Here is a 20,176-nt window from a genome sequence, read left to right on the forward strand (position 1 = left end):
TAGGCCAGCTAATGACCACTGCAGAGCTGCATCCCAATAAATGCCAACCTGCACATCCACATGGAAGGCTATGATTCCAAACACGGTTAATGTAGCAATTAAACAATTTCCCAGGGAAACAGGGAAAGTAGCAATTAAACAATTTACCTCAGCCCACAGTTTCATCCGATACTGACATAAAAACGTATTGACCTCATGTAGCCTACATTTAAAGTTCAAAGGATGACTCAATCTAGCCTTTTTCTGCAGTGGGCTAAATTAGGGTCACACAGTGTTTCTTGGTAAGTCAAATGTACTTTAAAACAAAGTATTCACTTCACATACATGGTTATGGGCTTGAAAACTGAAGACACCTCTACCATGTCAGATATAGAGTTTAAATGTATTCAATTTTGAGTTTGCATCCCAATATTACATTTCATATATATCACAGAAAACTGAAATATAACAAAACCGTTCGTTTGACATAGAAACACCAGATTTTAAGCAGGTTTATTAATCATGTTTATTAATTGTGAAAAATATTACAAACATTCCACCCATGAGGCCACTAAAGGATGAATTGTTCATTTGACTGCAGGAAAGGGGTGTAGGCTATTTGAAAATTAAAACAAAGTCAGGGACTGGCTGGCACAGCCAATCCCAATACAAAAGCACTCACAGCTGTTCTATCAGTAGGTCTACAAGTGCCCACTGGGCGCAGACTTCAGTTCAACGTCTAGTTTTGATTTACATTTGGTTGAGTTGTCAACTAATGTGAATTCAACATGAAATCAACAAAACATTTCACCATGTCATTGGATTTAGGTTCAAAGTTGGGGGGAAAATATGAAATTCCCTTATGTTGGTGACATTTTTTTCAAATCCAATCAGTTTTCCATCAACTTCATCACATATTTTTTGTTTGAAATTACATGGTAACAACGTTGATTCAACCAGCTTTTACCCAGTGGGTGGTGTATTGATGCTGGGGTGTTCCTGTGTTCTCCCTTGTGAACTGCTCAGGCCGATTGGGAAGTGCTGACTCTTCCTGCCATTAGGAAAAGCCGTCATCAATCAAGAGTATGCACTCTTGAGTAAACATTAATTATGTTTGTGTACTTTGATATCCCAGATAGGACATGACAGGAATTTCCTTCCCCGTTGACGCCCCAGCAAGCCGACTACTAAAAGCCAACCATTATCACTGTCTAACGTGGAGTTAGACTGTGGTAATAGTCGGAGCACACTGAGGGAACTAACACAGGTTGGCTCCATTTTTTTTGTCATTACACCTTTAATAGATGGATGATATAATGCCTAATGTTTAAAGGTTTTTCTACAGATCTTTTTTTATTTTTATTGACTGACAATATTTTGATGACTCATTGCCTGCTACCCATTGATTCAAGGCTGCCTCAGGCTGAAGTACCAAATCAAAGAAGGCACCTGCCCACATAAACTAGGCACCCAGAGTGTGTATGCCAGAGGCTAAAGAGTACTTCTACCAGGCTTGTACAGGAAACGGCTTATTATGACGATCTACCATGTATATGGTTGAAAAGTTTGGTATGTTCTCTCAGTATGTTTAACCTCTATGTGAGCAAGTTAATTATTTGTGTGGGTCGTTTTGTATGTAATATTAAGTACATTCAATAATATATTGTTTTGCCTATGTGCCTCTTAACTAATCAAAACCTCTGTTCTTCAATGTCATTTAAGATCACGAAAGGAGCAGCGGTTTTCACTGAATTGGTTCATTTCCTAAGGAAGCTTATAAAAGGAGTTGAAGCAACTTCTCATCTAATACAGGTATTTTCTTGTGTTAATTAATTAAATGTAATGTGGATGAGGGAATATATTGGAATAGCTATCTTTCTAAGTTTTTTTCTGTATGTTACACAATCAAATATTTGATCTGTCTTGTTTCAGGTCATGTGAAGGACACACGTCCATGGAATTAGCCTTTGATCTGTAAATCACCCTGTTCAGATTTTTATCATCCATTTTAGTACTTCTTAAGGGAGGGCTTGTGAGCAGACTTGGCATTTTGACTTGACAACCCTGCATGCCAGTAACTCATGAGTGATAACTATTTCTGAAAATGGACTGAATATAAGTTCCACTAGACCTCCAGAGACCCCCAGAGAGCCAGGAGGAATAGCCCAGACCGAGTCCTCGCATCATGGGTGAGTGGAGCTTCCTCAGCGGCCTCTTCGATGCCCTCCAGGTCCACTCCCCTATGCTGGGACGCTTCTGGCTGCTGCTCATGCTGGTCTTCCGCATCCTCATCCTGGGCACTGTCGCCGGCGACTTGTTTGAAGACGAGCAGGGGGAGTTTGCCTGTAACACACTGCAGCCGGGCTGCAAGCAGGTGTGTTACGATGATGCCTTCCCCATCTCCCAGTACCGCTTTTGGGTGTTCCACATAGTCCTCATCTCCACGCCGTCCCTCATCTTCCTAATGTACGCCATGCACCACCACAACAAGAGGACCATGCAGTTAGGCCAGCCAAGGTTCAGCCAGCTGATTAGCAACGCCGCCAGGGAAGAGCGCCATCTCCGACAGCTCTATGTTATAAACGTGGCCTTCCGTTTGGTGACAGAAGTGGGATTTCTGGTAGGTCAGTGGTGGCTGTACGGTTTCCAGGTTGAGGCCCAGTTCCCATGCAGCCGCTTCCCATGCCCCTACACGGTGGACTGCTTCGTGTCACGCCCCATGGAGAAGACAGTCTTCCTCTGTTTCTACTTCGCCGTGGGAGTGGTATCTGCCTTGTCCAGTTTCGTAGAGCTCGTCTACGCTTCAATGAAGTGGTTCCGTCCCACCGGGGAGCAGCCAGAGGAGCGGGTATGCGACTGTCAGAACCTCCGGAACCTGCAGCAGGAGGAGGTGGAGATGGAGGAGGAGGAGGAGCAGAAAAGGAGGGGAAGGACCATGTCCGAGGGTGGGAGTAGTAGCGTCAGAATGAAAGGAGGGGCGGTGAGGGGCAGCGCCAGCAGGAAGGTGTCTAGCATTGGACACAAGAGCGTCGGATATCAGGGAAACAACCAGAGCACCAAGACCAGTGTTTCTCCTATATTCATTTAGCAGGTGTGGAAATTGTTGCCACTGCTGCAAAGAATGATGATGTAATTTTTGGTTTTAATATATATTTCTGCCAGACACACTTTTAAATGGATAGTCGTTGACTCAGTGACTGGAAGTCTATGGGAACGGCTAGCATGTCGTTGCGCTAACGCTAGTAGAAATCCACCCCCCGCTACCCTTGCCACCACTGCTGAAACAAATCCTAGGGGAAACACTGAAGACAGTTAAGGTGTAATTTAGATTCATTTGAAAGAAATCATATATTCAATTAGACAGTGGATTTGAGTACATTTTGATTTGATTTATTAGGATCCCCAATCATTTCTTTAGAAGTAAATTATCTCTCCAATTTCAATTACAACCGAAAGAGCTCATGCTGTGTCTCTAGCCCTCACTCGCCTCTTCTGTTTGACGGTGATACCCTTCTGCTGCAGCGACTTCTCATTGGCGAGCTGCAGGATGGTCAACTCTTTGCGTCTGAACAGGCGGATGAAGAAGGCCTTCTCCAGCAGCTTGTCCAGGGTGATGCTGAAGCCAATGACGACAGCTAGTTAATGCATTGTCGGTATTACTACAATAACGGTAACTGCAGTAACAACTTTTTCCCTTTTCGATTACAAGACCGGGAAATGAGGGGAAAGGAAATTGGCCCACACTTAAACGTATTTTCATTGGATTTACACAAATGAAGACCCTGTGAAAGGCCAATTACTGTCCACGGGGTGTACATCAAATTGCATCACGCTCACGCTACATATACAGGAGATAGGCTCCTGCCCAATGGGCCATTCTGGCTTGGACCAGGCTACTTACTTACATTACACATGACTTTCCTTTGTTTAAAGTAATGTTATTAGGTTACATGTAACAGGTTTGCAATTTCATGCATTTGGAGTACTTTTTTTGTTTATTTTTTGTTGTTATTTCCCTAAAATGAACATAAAGGAAATACTATTTTCTCTAATGTAAATTGTGGCCGGAAAAGATTTGTGTCAATACTCCATACAGAAACTGCTTGGAGACGAGACCTGTAAAAGAAGTCATAACAAGACTCAGCAGGATGCATGAACAACAGGGGGGGACTGATATTTGGAGCATGTACACAAAGAATCTCTGAAGTGCATACAGTATAGGCACGGTCATAACTGTGGCTCCATGGTTTCCAATAAGGCCTTCCTACATCCAGCCAATGTATTTCTATGTTCTTGTGTGTGGACAGTGATATTTTCCAATGGCATTCAAATGTGCTGGATTATACCAAAGTATTTTGCTGTTGGCGTTTACAGCAAATGTCTTATTCATCTTGATCCATTTTATGCAGACCAAGAGTGAGTTAAAATGAAGTGCAATACAGATCAAATAACTTGAATTGAATATACTGTAACTTGGTATGTGTGGTGTGTATGAATCTAGTGTGCAAAATATGACCTACATGAGATCCATGATTACGTCATTTTCATAATTTAATCTCTGCTCGACTGAACCTTTGCACCCGGTGGAAAGAGCCTGCTACATAGTACTATGCAAGGTTTTCCCCTTAAGAGTGAATGAAGAATGTTGCACACTGTCTGATACCATCGGTGTTGTGAGACTGAGTAATATCTTCTTTTCGCTGGCAGTGAAACGTGTGCACACGAATATGCACAGGGGTATGCAAAGCCGTTTTTGTGACATGGAAATAAATGTTTTAGAATCAGTCTTGTGAACCTTTGTCTTATTTTAAAAATATACAGTTTATAGGACTCTCAAAATAACATAGATGTACCTTTGTTATTACAACTATGTAATCTACTTGAATGCAAAATGGTAACACCTTTCATTTCCCTTTCTCATCGGGTGGAGAAGCTAGACCCGACCAGTAAGTGGTATCTGTGGACTCAGCTTGTCTTTTAACTGCAGTGTGTATCAGAGAACAATGGGGGTCAGCAGAGTCATAACTATGTGTGCCTGGCCTTGTTTCTCATAGGCTGCGTTTAGACAGGCATCCCAAGTCTTGTATTTTTTTCCGCTAATTGGTCTTTTGACCAATCACATCAGATCTTTTTGCACCAGATATTTTTCAGAGCTTATCTGATTGGTCAAATACCAATTAGTGAAACAAAGATCAGAATTGGGCTGCCTGTCTAACGCAGCCATGATATATCAGAATTATACTCAACGGCAGTTACACTGAACATGACACAAACTGCCTGGGTTTTGAGACCTTCAAAAAATATTCATACCCCTTGATTTATTGCACATTTTGTTGTGTTGCAGCCTGAATTCAAATGGATTAAATATATTTATTTTCTCACCCATCTAACCACAATACCCCATAATGATAAAGTGAAAACATGTTTTTAGACATTTTTACTAATTTATTGAAAATGAACGACAGAAATATATAATTTTCATAAGTATTCATACCCCTGAGTCAATACTTTCTAGAAGCACCTTTGGCAGCAATTACAGGTGTTAGTCTTTCGGGATAAGTCAAAACTGTAACTCGGCCACTCAGGAACATTCACTGTCTTCTTGGTAAGCAACTCCAGTGCAGATTTGGCCTTGTGTTTTAGGTTATTGTCCTGCTCTGTCCGATGGAAAGCAGACTGAGACAAAAAATACATATATGGAGAGTGGTACTCAGTAATGTGTTGTATTGGATTTGCCTCAAACATAACACTTTGTATTCAGGACACAAATATTTTTTGCAGTATTACTTTAGTGCCTTGTTGCAACCAGGATGAATTTTTTGAAATATTTGTTATTCTTTACAGGCTTCCTTATTTTCACTCTGTCAATTAGTTTAGTTCTGTGAAGTAACTACAATGTTGTTGATCCATCCTCCATTTTCTCCTATCACAGCCATTAAACTCTGTTTGGCCTCATAGTGAAATCCCTAAGTGGTTTCCTTCCTCTCCGGCAACTGAGTTAGGAAGGACACCTATTTTCTTTATAGTGACTGGGTGTATTGATACACCATCCAAAGAGTAATTAATAACTTCACCATGCTCAAAGGGATATTTAATGTCTGATTTTAATTTTATTTTTACCCATCTACCAATATTTTGTATCTTTGGAAGGCATTGGTAAACCTCCCTGGTCTTTGTGGTTGAATTTGTGTTTGAAACTCACTGTTCGACTGAGGGACCTTACAGAACATTGCATGAGTGGGGTACAGAGATGGGGTAGGCATTAAAAATCATGCTAAACACTATTATTGCACACAGAGTCCATGCAACGTATTATGTGACTTGTGTAACACATTTTTACTCTTGAACTTACTACTTATTGACTCAAGACATTTCAGCTTTTTACTTTTTATTAATTTGTACAAATATTTTTTTTAAATTGTTGAGTAAATAAAGTGCTACCATAATTTGTACACAGATACTAATATGAATTCCTGTTCACATTTTACAATAAGGTACTGCTAAATCTCTTTCTTTTGCAGTTGTAAACCACTTATAGTAACTACTTTACTTTTGAAACCCCTTTATTAATTAAGAGTTCTTTAAAATAAGTGTTACCAAATAACTTTTTTGTGAGGAACCACATTGGATTGTTGATGTATTTGAAATATTAACAAAAGACAAAATAACATTTCTTAAATGTCTTAAATTTCTCCAGTATCATGATTATGAAAAGCAAAGGTTAAGTAACAACTCACTTTTGATTATGTATTAAATAAATGTTTTATTGTCACACAAAGCACAGGTGCAGTGAAATGTGGTGTGTTACAGGGTCAGCCATAGTAGTATGACACATGTGGAGCAAATTAATATTAAGTTTAACCAAACAAGTTAACCCCAGACTTTCACTCTTAAGGCAATATGTGTGACTTCTAGTTTTTTGTCTTAAATCAAATGAGCTTACAATATAACATTGAGCCATGTATTATCAATATTTAATAAAAGGCATCTTTCAAATAGGCTTTCAAATCTTAAGAAAGTTTTACACAATGTATGGAGAACTTCCAATGTCAAGGCTGTTACTAGCTGTTGTAAACGCTCAAAAAGGCTTCATGTTACTTTGTTTGAGAAACAGCCAATTGAGAAACAGCCTTTTCTAAAGACTGACTGGTCCAGTCCCTGGAAATGTGGACGTCACCCTCAGTCACTTCAGTAGGCTTCTGTTGCATGTTGCTGGGTCAGGGGTTTGAACAATGAGGCTAGGGATTCTTTAGGTCTGGTCAGGTATAAAATAAAAGGTTAACCAGGTAGGAAGTCAGTTCAGGAGCAGCAACCATTAGTACAGTTAGCAAACATGTACAACACCAGAATAAACATGGGCAAGGTAAGCACTGGGAAGGCTTCTTATATGTTTTTAAAAAATATATATACTTTAAATTCTTGTTAATCTAACTGCACTGTCCAATTTACAGTAGCAATTACAGTGAAACAATACCATGTTATTGTTTGAGGAGAGTGCACAGTTTTGAACATGAAAGTTATTAATAAACAAATTAGGCACATTTGGGCAGTCTTGACACAACATTTGGAACAGAAATGCAATGTTTCATTGGATCAGACTAAAATTTTGCACATACACTGCTGTCATCTAGTGGCCAATATCTAAATTGCACCTGGGCTTTTTTTTTAAACGGTTGTTTTTTTCGTTGTATTATCTTTTACCAGATCTAAAGTGTTGTATTCTCCTACATTCTTTTCACATTTCCACACACTTCCAAGTGTTTCCTTTCAAATGGTACCAGGTCCTTGCTTCAGGGCCCGAGCTACAGGCAGTTCGATTTGGGTATGACATTTTAGGCAACATTTTTTAGAAAGGGGCCGTTCCTTAAGAGGTTTTAATTGTCATAGATTTTTATACAAAACGGTTCTTAACTAGTGTTCTATCACCCCAAGCAACACTATCATAGTTGGTTACCAGTGTGACTGAATAGCATCCAAAATGTTGGTTTCATACAATTGTTTAATTAGGGATTCACAAAAAAGCTGTGAAACCTATTGTTATTGTAGGATTTATTTTCCTTTGTATAAAATAGCCCAAGCATAGACTGGTAACTTTTTTTCTAGTTCGACACACAGAAACTACAGGCCATGAGTAACTTAGTCAAAAAGAATGGCACTGATTGGCCTATAGGTGGCAATAAGTCAAAGGGTATGAATACTTTCTGAAGGCAATGAAAATATCCGTGGAGGCCGGTGGGAGGATCTATAGGAGGACGGGCTCATTGTAATGTTTAGAATGGAACGGTATCAAACACATCAAACATATGGAGACCACGTATGATTCCGCTCCTTTCATGCCATTTCAGCCATTACAATGAACTCATCCTCCTATAGCTCCTCCCACTAGCCTCCAATGGTATATTTATAAAATTCATTCTTGCTGTCGATAATTGTAATGTTATATCTTCTCATAGTAACTGTATCCACTGGTTAAATGGGAGAGAGTGAGGTGGTTGCCATCTTAGAGCCCAATTTTTTTCCCAGCAGTTATCTTCTCTGATTGAATGAAGATATTCAAGAGGCTATCATCATTAAGAGAAAAAAAAAGTCACCTGGTAATATAAATGCTTATTTAAGATCTTGCAATGTCCTCAAGCCATTACTATCCATGATATTGCCAAGGGTATGGATTACGGATATCGCATTTGGACCATTGGGGTGATGTGAAAGGCTGTCTTCCCGATGATCGCAAGACATTATTGTTTAATATTGGAGTCTGGCTATGCCATTTCGTTCCCCGATTGCATAGTTTACCAATTTTGCGCCAAATAGAAATAGCTTGAGCAATAATAGGGCCAAAACGTGGTTTACATTGTTTAAGAGATACGTAGATCAATGAACACCACTTCTTCCAGTGCAATGGGAGCCATCATAGTTATCTCTATTCTCAGCCAGAGAGTGGAAGAGTCATGTCTAAACCAATTTATATTTGGGTGAAATGCTAGTACTTGGAAATACAATTTGAAGTTTAGAACAGATAGCACTCCAGAGTCTATCCCTCTCTGTAAATGTGTTCATTTAACCTGGGATCTCTTACCTCTCCATATACATTTTGAAAATGCACTGTGGATTTTATCCCAATAGCCAGAAAGGCTCATGAAATTCAACCGAGATAATAAAAAAAAACATTTTAAACGTTTTTGGCAATGGTTTTATCTAAAGAAGGAAATATATCTATTCTTAAATATTTAAAATGAGAAATGATTGGGATTCCATAAATAGAGGTGGGGTCCTCTGTCAGGTTTGGGGGGCAGTAAGGTCAGATTTGGTTAGATTTGTTTTATAACTTGAGATAGAGCTGAATTTGTCTATGATCTTCAAAGCGTTTGTGAGGGATGAGATACATTGTCTAGATAAAGTAAGATATTGTCAGTGTATAATGAGATGACGTGTGGTCCTGTGCAGTTCAGTATAGCATAGCACTTACATCGCCAGGGTTGTGGATTCGATTCCCATTGGGGGACCAGTGTGAAAAAAGTATGAAAATGTATGCACTCTACTGTAAGTCACTCTAGATAAGAGTGAAATGACTCAAATGTAAACGTGATCTGAAGAACTGAGATATATTGGTGTAAATTCTTTTGATTATCGAATTGCCTGGACCAGGGTCTCCATCGACAATAAAAATAGCAGCAGGTCACCTTGCCTTCTACTTATTCAGAACGGAGCAGAGCGGGTATTGCCTAATGTTACTATAGCTGAGGGATTGGCATATAATATTTTAATCATATTTAATCAAACCCATTATCAGGTTTAAGGTATGACCCAGATGCAGACGGTGTCAAAGAAACAAAAGTGTATTTCTTGTACAGGGGCAGACAAACGACAGGTCAAAGGCAGGCAGAGGTCAGTAATCCAGAGAGGGTGCAAAAGGTCCAGAACGGCAGCCAGTCTCAGGGTCAGAGCAGGCAGGGGTCAGTAATCCAGAGAGGATGCAAAGGGTCCAGAACGGCAGCCAGTCTCAGGGTCAGAGCAGGCAGGGGTCAGTAATCCAGAGAGGATGCAAAGGGTCCAGAACGGCAGCCAGTCTCAGGGTCAGAGCAGGCAGGGGTCAGTAATCCAGAGAGGATGCAAAGGGTAGATCTCAGGGTGAGGTGGGGCAAGGTAAAGAACGGCAGGCAGGCTCAGGGTCAGGTCAGGCAGGGGTGTATAATCTAGTGAGGTGGGGCAAGGTAAAGAACGGCAGGCAGGCTCAGGGTCAGGTCAGGCAGGGGTGTATAATCTAGTGAGGTGGGGCAAGGTAAAGAACGGCAGGCAGGCTCAGGGTCAGGTCAGGCAGGGGTGTATAATCTAGTGAGGTGGGGCAAGGTAAAGAACGGCAGGCAGGCTCAGGGTCAGGTCAGGCAGGGGTGTATAATCTAGTGAGGTGGGGCAAGGTAAAGAACGGCAGGCAGGCTCAGGGTCAGGTCAGGCAGGGGTGTATAATCTAGTGAGGTGGGGCAAGGTAAAGTGAACGGCAGGCAGGCTCAGGGTCAGGTCAGGCAGGGGTGTATAATCTAGTGAGGTGGGGCAAGGTAAAGAACGGCAGGCAGGCTCAGGGTCAGGGCAGGCAGAAGGGTCAAAACCGGGAAGGACTAGAAAACAGGAGCAAGACAGACAGGAGCAGGGGAACAAACGCTTGTAGGGTTCACGAAAACAAATTGAACTGGCAACAGACAAACAGAGAACACAGGCATAAATACACATGGGATAATGGGGAAGCTGGGCGACACTCATATGTTTCAAAACAGACCAAAGATACATTAGGATCATTGTAGAAGCTTTTTCAAAAGCTTTTTCTGCGTCAGATACTAGAGAAGACCATAATCCAGCAGTTTACATAATTAAAAAATTCAAACAGCATCTTCTAGACAATTTCACAGCACTGAGACTGCGCTTGTCAAGGTAGTGAATGACCTACTGCTATTCTTATTAGGAGGTTGGAAGACCTGGTTGGTCTACGAGGACAGATTCTTAACTGGTTCAAATCATACCTCTCTGAGCGCTAACAATTTGTTCAGCTAGGCAATCATTTATTTGACGTTCCAAGGTTGAATTTGGTGTTCCTCAAGGTTCTGTACTTGGACCCCTTTTATTTTCCTTATACATGCTACCCCTTAGAAAATGTCATCTACTAGCACAACATACACTTTCACTGCTATGCTGATGACACCCAATTGTATTTTAAACCAGACGATACTTTACAGTCAGCCTGCCGTGCATAACAGATGGTAGTAACTGGATGGTTTTAAACTGATGATACTACTTGGCCACAAGAAACTCACAAACAAAGTTTCAGCGCTCACTCTCAACATTAATGGTTGTCTCATTACACCAAACATGGACGTTAAAAACCTTGGTGTTACCTTTGACCCCGGCCTAACTTTTGACAACCATATAAAAGGCATATCCTAAACATTTCCAGTTTTTTCACTTCATCACTCAGCCAGATGCCGAAAAATTGTTCCATGCGTTTATTTGATCTTGATTGGACTACTGCAATGCCCTCCTCTCGAGCTGCACATACTGCACTATTAAAAGCCTATACAACTTATACAAAACACTGTAGCTCGCAGTTTAACCAACACTAGAAAGCACATCACTCCAGTTTCATCTGCCTGTATGGTATTGGTCTGATTTTATGATCTTCCTCTTAATATTTAAAACCTCTGCTTTGCCTTGCCTGGTTATATCTGACAGACATGCTCGTTCCACACAACCCCAGTGAGGAAGCTCTGCTCCCAAGGAGCTGGTCCACTTACTGTACTTAAATGCAGAACCAAAGCAGGGGGTGGAGCATTCTCTATCAAAGCTCTTCGGTTATGGAACAGTTATTGCCCTGTCAGGTTATTGCCCTGTCAGGTAAGAGGGGCAGACACCATTGACGTTTTAAATCACTTTTAAAACCTCACCTTTATAGCCTTTAATCAGTGATTGTTTTCGGCATCCTCTGTCTTTTATGTCATTTTTTTGCTCTGTTACTTTTTACCTCGCCAATTTCACGATATTCAACGAGTAGTTGCAGTCTTGTCCCATCGCCGCAACTCCCATACGGACTCAGAAGAGGCGAAGGTCAAGAGCCATGCGAAGCCACACTGCTTCTCGACAAACTTCCCGCTTAACCCAGAAGCACCAATTTCTTCGGAGACAACACCGTACAACTGGCGACCGTGTCAGCATACATGCTACCAGCCCGCCACACAAGTCGCTAGAGTGGGATGGGCCAGCCAAACCCTCCACTAACCCGGACAATTGTGCGCCGCCTCATGGGTCTCCCGGTCAGGGCTGGGATAGTGACACCTCTAGCACTGCGATGCAGACCCTTAGACCACTGCACCACTCGGGATGCCCTGGTTTATGTTTTTTTTATTCATACTTTTTACTGCTCCCTTTGACTTTTTTCATTTTTATTGTTTTAATGTAAAGTGAGTTGTGATTTAAAATGCACTTTACATAAAGTTTGATTTGATTTGCTACATAGACACAGGGAATGGAAATTGTGGTTGTGACATACTTAGCGAATAATCATTCTACCCAAGGTACGTTTTTGTAACCCACAGAAAAAAATGCTAAACCCTTATGTTAATCCTTATATTAATCCCTTATAATTATATCATGCAAAATACCCTGTGCATGGATATATCAATATTATGCCTTGATCCTGTCGATTCCAACATGTTGGCCTACATTGTCAGTTCCTTGTGATTATTCCTCAAATTATTATTGTTGTAAAACAGTTTAAATCTCCCAACTTTCTAAATCTCCCCATGAAGTATTTCTAGCTCAAACCTCCTCCCTCTCAGCTCCTTCTATCTTTTCCCTGGACACAGCATACAGTATATTCAGATTGTGAGGAGGTGGTGCAAGGCTTTGATGTTTCATAGAACAGAATTATAGATGTCTTTTACATAACCTCTCCCTTACTGGAGCAGAGGAAAAGAGAGAGAAAAAGAGGATTATCGGCCCAAAGTTTTCAACACTCTCTCGACTGGCTGGCTGTCTCTCTCATCCTCTCCCTACCCCTCTCCCCTCTCTCTCTCTGCCCTCCCCCTCTCTTTCTCTCTCACCCCCTCTCTCTCATCCCCTCTCTCTGCCCTCCCCCCTCTCTCTCTCTCTCTCTCTCTCTCTCTCACCCCCTCTCATCCTCTCCCTCCCCCTCTCACCCCCCTCTCTCTCTCTCTCTCTCTCCTCTCCCCCTCTCTCTCATCCTCTCCCTACCCCTCTCTCTCTCACCCCTCTCTCATCCTCTCCCTAACCCCCTCTCTCTCTCTCTCTCTCATCCTCTCCCTACCCCCCTCTCTCTCATCCCCCTCTCTCTCATCCTCTCCCTCCCCCTCTTGCCCATCTCTTTCTCCCCTCTCATCCTCTCTCTCTCATCCTCTCCCTCCCCCTCTTGCCCATCTCATTCTCCCCTCTCATCCTCCCCTCCCCCCACATGCCCATCTCTTTCTCCCCTCTCACCCCCTCTCTCTCTCATCCTCTCCCTCCCCCTCTCTTCTCACTCTACTATTCCCCCCTCTCTCATCTATCTCTCCCCTTTCTCCCTCCAACTCTCTCTCTCTCTCTGTGAATCCTTGGAGGCTCCTATACGTGTTTCTGTCTGAAGTTGAATTTAGGTTGGCTGTTTGAGTGATTGTCTCTGTAGATTAGGAGAGAGGAGAGGAAAGAGAGGTAGCATATTTACCCCTCTCCCAGTGTATTTTCTTCCCTTGCCAGACGTCTCAGGGATCCCCCAGTCAACACCTGTAGCCCCCTCTGCCTCCCTCTAGGCTGGGGTTCAGGACTGTTGCAGTACACTGACAGCTCCATGTGGTTGACAACCAGCCAGCTGATATCTTGGCACCTCTTCCTGTATATTCTGCCCAGAACTGATATTAGCCTACAAAGACGCAGGATGTGAATATGTACTATTCAGTGATGTGCATGGTAGACTATTCCACATTGTCATGAAGTTGCCCTGTTGGTGAGGGTTATGACCCCCATAAATACCTTTCCCCCTTTTCTCTCTCTACTCTACAGAATGGACTCTTGGAAGGACTCTTGTTAACATAGAGAGAGTATGGTAACATCAAAAGGTTGGGGAAAAGAACAATCTTTATGTAATCTAACCAGTTGAAAGTATCCATTGGTACTTAAAAAATATGATGTCATATCAGATGTCGTCTGAGACATTATTACTGATGATAGGATGACATAAACTATATCTTGGAAGTCTATACATTCAAGTTATCAGATTCACATGGAATTGTTGTGCAATTTAAATGTTGAAATATGAAACTATTTGTGAAAAGATTAAATGTAATTTTAGTTTTTAAGATGAGAGAATTGTTTTCATAAGTAAAATATACTCAGTGGCCACGCCCACGTGAATAGGCATTGGTTGGAAATGATGAACCAACCCCTTTTCTACATTTCTATAAGAGCCCCCATGACTCAATTCACGGCAAACTAAGCCAACCTCAGTGTGAGCTCTGGTTGCGAATGGTTGAACGACAACAACCTAACGAAATTAACATTGTGTTCCCGATGACATGAGGACTGATGTCCATACGTTTAGAAGGGCGAATTTCAACGTGGAGGTGACGATCGCCACGCTGGAAGGAGGAATTTCGACTATACCAGCTAGAATATAGCATGAGCTTATAGTATGGCAACTTGGTACGGATTTTGAACTCTTATTCACTAAAGAAGTGATACATCCTAGACGTCGAGTTAGCAGCAGCATCTGTAAACGTACGTGGCCTTGGAAAGGGAGGACAATCTCTTCAGAACGACAGAATACTACAACGTATCCGTTCTACCACACCACGATGGTACTACAACGTATCCGTTCTACCACACCACGATGGTACGACAACGTATCCGTTCTACCAGAAGATGACAGACTACAACGTATCCGCCCAGAAATATTCTTCAAAGGACAAGGGAGTTCTCTGCTGGGCGACCCAGCCTTCCATCTTCGACCAATCTGTCGAAGCGCAGCTCAGAGTAAATATATTTCTTGCATTTTCCTTTTCCGAATGGGCGGTTATTTAGAATGCATAAGATTCGGTATTTCCGATAGCATAGCTTCATAAGATCAGATAGAGACCCAATCCTTTTGTTCGTCAGTCTTCCCACATTTTAATTAAAACCCAACCACCTTTCTTTGTCTAACCAGCCGTCATATCGGTTTCTTCCGCTAGGGACGTTTTCTTTTATGACATAATTAGTCATCAATGTATGATCCATCCTGTGTATATGTAATTCTGTGTGATTATTTAAATATTTAGTAAATAAATAAACCACATTTTGTATTGCTGATTGAACTTGTTAGCCAGGGTTCATGAAGATAACCAAGAATTCTATGACGTTCAGATGAGACTGAATAAGGTGACGATTAATAAGTGATTGCTATTGATATAAAAGATTACCAGGTCTTTAAGAGTTTATTCGGAAGACAACAGCGCTATAAAGGAATCTATAAACATTCTTCCGTGGTACCCCAACTTCCTAGTTAATCACATTTACATGATTAGTTTAATCAGGTAATATTAATTACAGAGAATTGATTTGATAAATAGCATGTCATATATCACTTCATCCATAGTAAAGACAACATTTAATGTGACTTCAGTAACTGTACAAGAACCTCTTAAGGATGTCTAAAATGACATACCCAAATCTAACTGCCTGTAGCTCAGGACCTGAAGCAAGGATATGCATATTCTTGATACCATTTGAAAGGAAACACTTTGAAGTTTGTGGAAATGTGAATGTAATGTAGGAGAATATAACATTAGATCTGGTAAAAGATAATACCACTTGGAAAGGCTAATATATGACGTAGGAATCTACGTGCAATTTAGATCTTGGCCACTAGATGGCAGCATCGCATGTGCAAAGTTTAGACTGATCCAATGAACCATTGCATCTCGGTTCAAAATTTGGTAGCAAGACTGCCCAAATGTGCCTAATTGGTTTATTAATAACTTTTCAAGTTCATAACTGTGCACTCTACTCAAACAATAGCATGGAGTTATTTCACTGTAATAGCTACTGTAAATTTGACAGTGCAGTTAGATTAACAAGAATTTAAGCTTTCTGCCAATATAAGATATGTCTATGTTCTGGGAAATTGTCTTGTTACTTACAACCTCATGCTAATCGCATTAGCCTGTGTTAGCTAAACCGTCCCCGGGGGTCCCACTGATCCAGTAGAGGTTATTAACATGCATGTGAGTGTACCAAATAGTGTGTGTAGGGTAGATATAATGGTCTAATGCAGGCCTGGGCAATTATTTTCCATGGAGGGCCATATTATAATAGATTTTTGCCATCGCGGGACAGAATCATATTACAGGATTATACATCATGTGTATGCCTGTGTTGACAGATATATCTACTGTCTATCTACTGTCACATCCAGATATGCTACTTATTTAACTTTTTTAACATGCACAGAAATAAACCACATCCATGTTCTCATTTGGTAGGTATTTTCATTATTAAACATGCAATGAACTACAGAGGGAAAAGTACACTGTGCATTCAGCACCACGGACAGAACACTTGTCACGGGTATGGGTATGCACAAAAACACAAGAAAGAGAGAGAGCTCAACATTACATTTAAACCACCCAATCGGTGTGAAGTCTCTGATGGGTAATTGACTAGAGCAGTGAAGTCAGGTATAGTCTCTGACGTCGCTATTCGCCAGATTGCTGAGAGGTGAGAGTCAGTAAGAGATGATCTGTGCCTTGACTTGTTATATTTCATCACTGAAAATGTCAGTTCACATACATAGGTTGACCCAAACAGTACAAACATTTTCTGAGCATGACTCCTAATCTTTGGAAATTGTTGTTCGTCGAGAGATGCATAGAACCACATTAGTGGCATTGTTTTGAATAGTTCTCCAATCACTGCATCAGACTGAAGATCGATAAGCTCAAGATGCAGGTCAGTGGGAGCGTTATCCACATCGAAGGTGAAAGGAGAGGAAACCAACAGCATGTCATTTTCCAACGCTTTGAAATCCTCAAAACGGCGAGAAAACTCACCGTTCAAAGCACACAGCAGTGATGTATATTTCTCCCGCTGGTCATCTGATAGAGAACAGACTGGTGGTGTCAGAAGGTGGGTGAGATTGTTGTCATCTGATAGAGAACAGACTGGTGGTGTCAGAAGGTAGGTGAGATTGTTGTCATCTGATAGAGAACAGACTGGTGGTGTCAGAAGGTGGGTGAGATTGTGGTCATCTGATAGAGAACAGACTGGTGGTGTCAGAAGGTGGGTGAGATTGTTGTCTTCTACTTGGCGGGTCAGGAGGAGTCATTTTCCCTTGAAGGTTATGACAAGGCTGTACATCTGATGTGCAAAAAGGCCCTTCCCTTGTAGTTTGGAATTCAGTTCATTCATGAGGGCCATGATGTCCACAGTGAAGGCAAAATCAGCCAACCGTTCTTTATGTTGCAGTTGAGGGAAATCCACATATTTTCCATTCATTTGCAAAAACTCAGCAATCTCAGACTTCAGGTCCCACACACTTTTAAGCACCTTCCCCAAACTCAGTCATCTCACGTTTGTGTGGTGGGGAGATCTGCATGACCCGACTCTGTCTCTTCCAACAGTGAGACAAACTGCATGTGGTTTAAAGATTTTGCTCTTATGAAGTTTACCACTTTAGTGACTGTATCTGCAAAATGGCTCATTTTCAGAACACATTTACAGAGCACCTCTTGATGAATAATGCAATTATTCATGCAATTAATGCATTTTTCTGGTCTGGGTTCAGCTCAGCTACTTGATCTTGTATCCTTTTCAAAAGGCTAATGTTTTTTCCTGTCAAGTTTGGGCACCCATCAGTGGTCACACGGGATAACTTTTCAAAACTCAGTCCCAGCTTTGCCGCACACTTATTAACCTCCAATAAATGTTTCCCTGTGCTCTTCATTGACTGCACTGAAGCAAGCTCCTCTGTCATTTCAAAGTCAGGGGTTATGCTTCGTAAGAATATCAATAACTGCGCCGTGTCACTTGCATCACTGCTCTCATCCAGGGCCAAGGAGAAATAGGTGAAATCCTTTACCTCGTCTTTCAACTGTTGTTCCATATTCTCTGCGAAGTCCTCAACACGCCGTGTCACTGTTCGTCTTGACAGAGAAACATTTCCTAACAGCTCTTTCTTCTCGGGACAAAGTATTGCTGCAGAGTCAATTATTCCTATATTTCTCTGCATGCTTCGTCTGGAAGTGTCTGGACAAGTTGTAGTCTTTCAAGACATCGTTGCTATCTTTGCACAATAAGCAAACAGTTTTTCCTTATATCTCAATAAAGAAATATTTCGATGTCCACTCTTTCTGGAACACCCTACATTCATTTTCTACTTTCCTTTTCTTAGAAAAATATTTTTTTTGCGCAATGTCTAGCTAGCTACTATTTGTGGCGTGTGTGTCAGCTTGTCAGTCACTGTCCTTGTGCAGTTACTATTTATACATGTCTTCAAAATAAATGTCCCACAAGCGGTGGGAGTTACATCATTACACAAAGGTGAGTATTCATTGGGCTTTTAATTTGAATAAACAAATACGTTTTTCAAAACTTTACTATCACAAATTCTTTATGTGATCTGAGCATGATTCCACGGGCCGTATTGAATCAGGTCGAAGGCCGCATACGGACCCCGGGCCGGTCTTTGCCCAGGCCTGGTCTAATGACTGTAACCCATGTAACACCTAGCTTAGTGCCTACCATAGAAATACAATGTCTAGAACAGCCAAAGCCCCTTTAATTCTACTGTGGTAGCCCCTATGGCCTCTGACTCCAGCCACAGAGCCCGGGGTGCCGCTGTCCGGTTCAGCTCACTGGACAATACTCCTCAGTCTATGGAGTTGCCAGAGAACACGGGTCACTCTGCTGTATCCTCCTCCTTTTTTATCAGAACCTCAGGACTGCTCCTGTGTAAAAGTGGTACCTCTCTCTCTCTCTCTCAAATCACGTTTAAATCCAACCATTTTTTGGAAAGTATTACCTAACGCATAAGAAAAATAGAGAGAGATGGAAATGGCAAATGGGTGGATATTATTTTGTTAGGGAAATACAGTTGAGGTCGGAAGTTTACATACACCTTAGCCAAATACATTTAAACTCAGTTTTTCACAATTTATGACATTTAGTCCTGGTAAAAATTCCCTGTCTTAGGTCAGTTAGGATCCCCACTTTATTTTAAGACTGTGAAATGTCAGAATAATAGTAGAGAGAATGATTTATTTCAGCTTTTATTTCTTTCATCACATTCCCAGTGGGTCAGATGTTTACACTCAATTAGTATTTGGTAGCATTGCCTTTAAATTGTTTAACTTGGGTCAAATGTTTTGGGTAGCCTCCCACAAGCTTCCCACAATAAGTTGGGTGAATTTTGGCCCATTCCTCTTGACAGAGCTGGTGTAACTGAGTCAGGTTTGTAGGCCTCCTTGCTCGCACACGCTTTTTCAGTTCTGCCCATAAATGTTCTATAGGATTGAGGTCAGGGCTTAGTGATGACCACTCCAATACCTTGACTTTGTTGTCCTTAAGCCATTTTGCCACAACTTTGTAAATATTCTTGGGGTCAATGTCCATTTGGAAGACACATTTGCGACCAAGCTTTAACTTCCTGACTGATGTCTTGAGATGTTGCTTCAATATATCCACATAATTTTCCTACCTCATGATGCCACCTATTTTGTGAAGTGCACCAGTCCCTCCTGCAGCAAAGCACCCCCACAACATGATGCTGCCACCCCCGTGCTTCACAGTTGGGATGGTGTTCTTTGGCTTGCAAGCCTCCCCCTTTTCCTCCAAACATAACTATGGTCATTATGGCCAAACAGTTCTATTTTTGTTTCATCAGACCAGAGGACATTTCTCCAAAAAGTATGATCTTTGTCCCCATGTGCAGTTGCAAACTGTAGTCTGGCTTTTTTATGGCGGTTTTGGAGCAGTGGCTTCTTCCTTGCTGAGCGGCCTTTCAGGTTATGTTGATATAGGACTCGTCTTACTGTGGATATCGATAGTTTTGTACTCGTTTCCTCCAGCATCTTCACAAGGTCCTTTGCTGTTGTTCTGGGATTGATTTGCACTTTTCGCTCCAAAGTACGTTCATCTCTAGGAGACAGAACGCGTCTCCTTCCTGAGCGGTATGACTGCTGCATGGTCC

The 20,176-nt window shown here is 41.5% G+C and overlaps 1 protein-coding gene across 2 annotated transcripts; it reads left to right on the forward strand.

Moving 5' to 3' along the window:
- Positions 1-799: 799 nt before the first annotated feature.
- LOC112223653 (gap junction delta-3 protein) lies at positions 800-4,763 on the forward strand. Of its 2 annotated transcripts, XM_024386755.2 has the most exons (4): positions 800-1,246; positions 1,392-1,548; positions 1,702-1,791; positions 1,912-4,763. In XM_024386755.2, the coding sequence occupies exon 4, from the start codon at positions 2,165-2,167 to the stop codon at positions 3,065-3,067; it is 903 nt and encodes a 300-aa protein (XP_024242523.1). In that variant the 5' UTR covers positions 800-1,246; positions 1,392-1,548; positions 1,702-1,791; positions 1,912-2,164; the 3' UTR covers positions 3,068-4,763. The 2 variants fall into 2 exon arrangements, with proteins under 2 accessions (XP_024242523.1, XP_024242524.1); XM_024386756.2 differs by lacking the exon at positions 1,392-1,548.
- The last annotated feature ends 15,413 nt before the right edge of the window (positions 4,764-20,176 follow it).

The sequence above is a fragment of the Oncorhynchus tshawytscha genome, linkage group LG24 (genome assembly GCF_018296145.1).
Source record: "Oncorhynchus tshawytscha isolate Ot180627B linkage group LG24, Otsh_v2.0, whole genome shotgun sequence".
Classification (NCBI taxonomy): domain Eukaryota; kingdom Metazoa; phylum Chordata; class Actinopteri; order Salmoniformes; family Salmonidae; genus Oncorhynchus; species Oncorhynchus tshawytscha.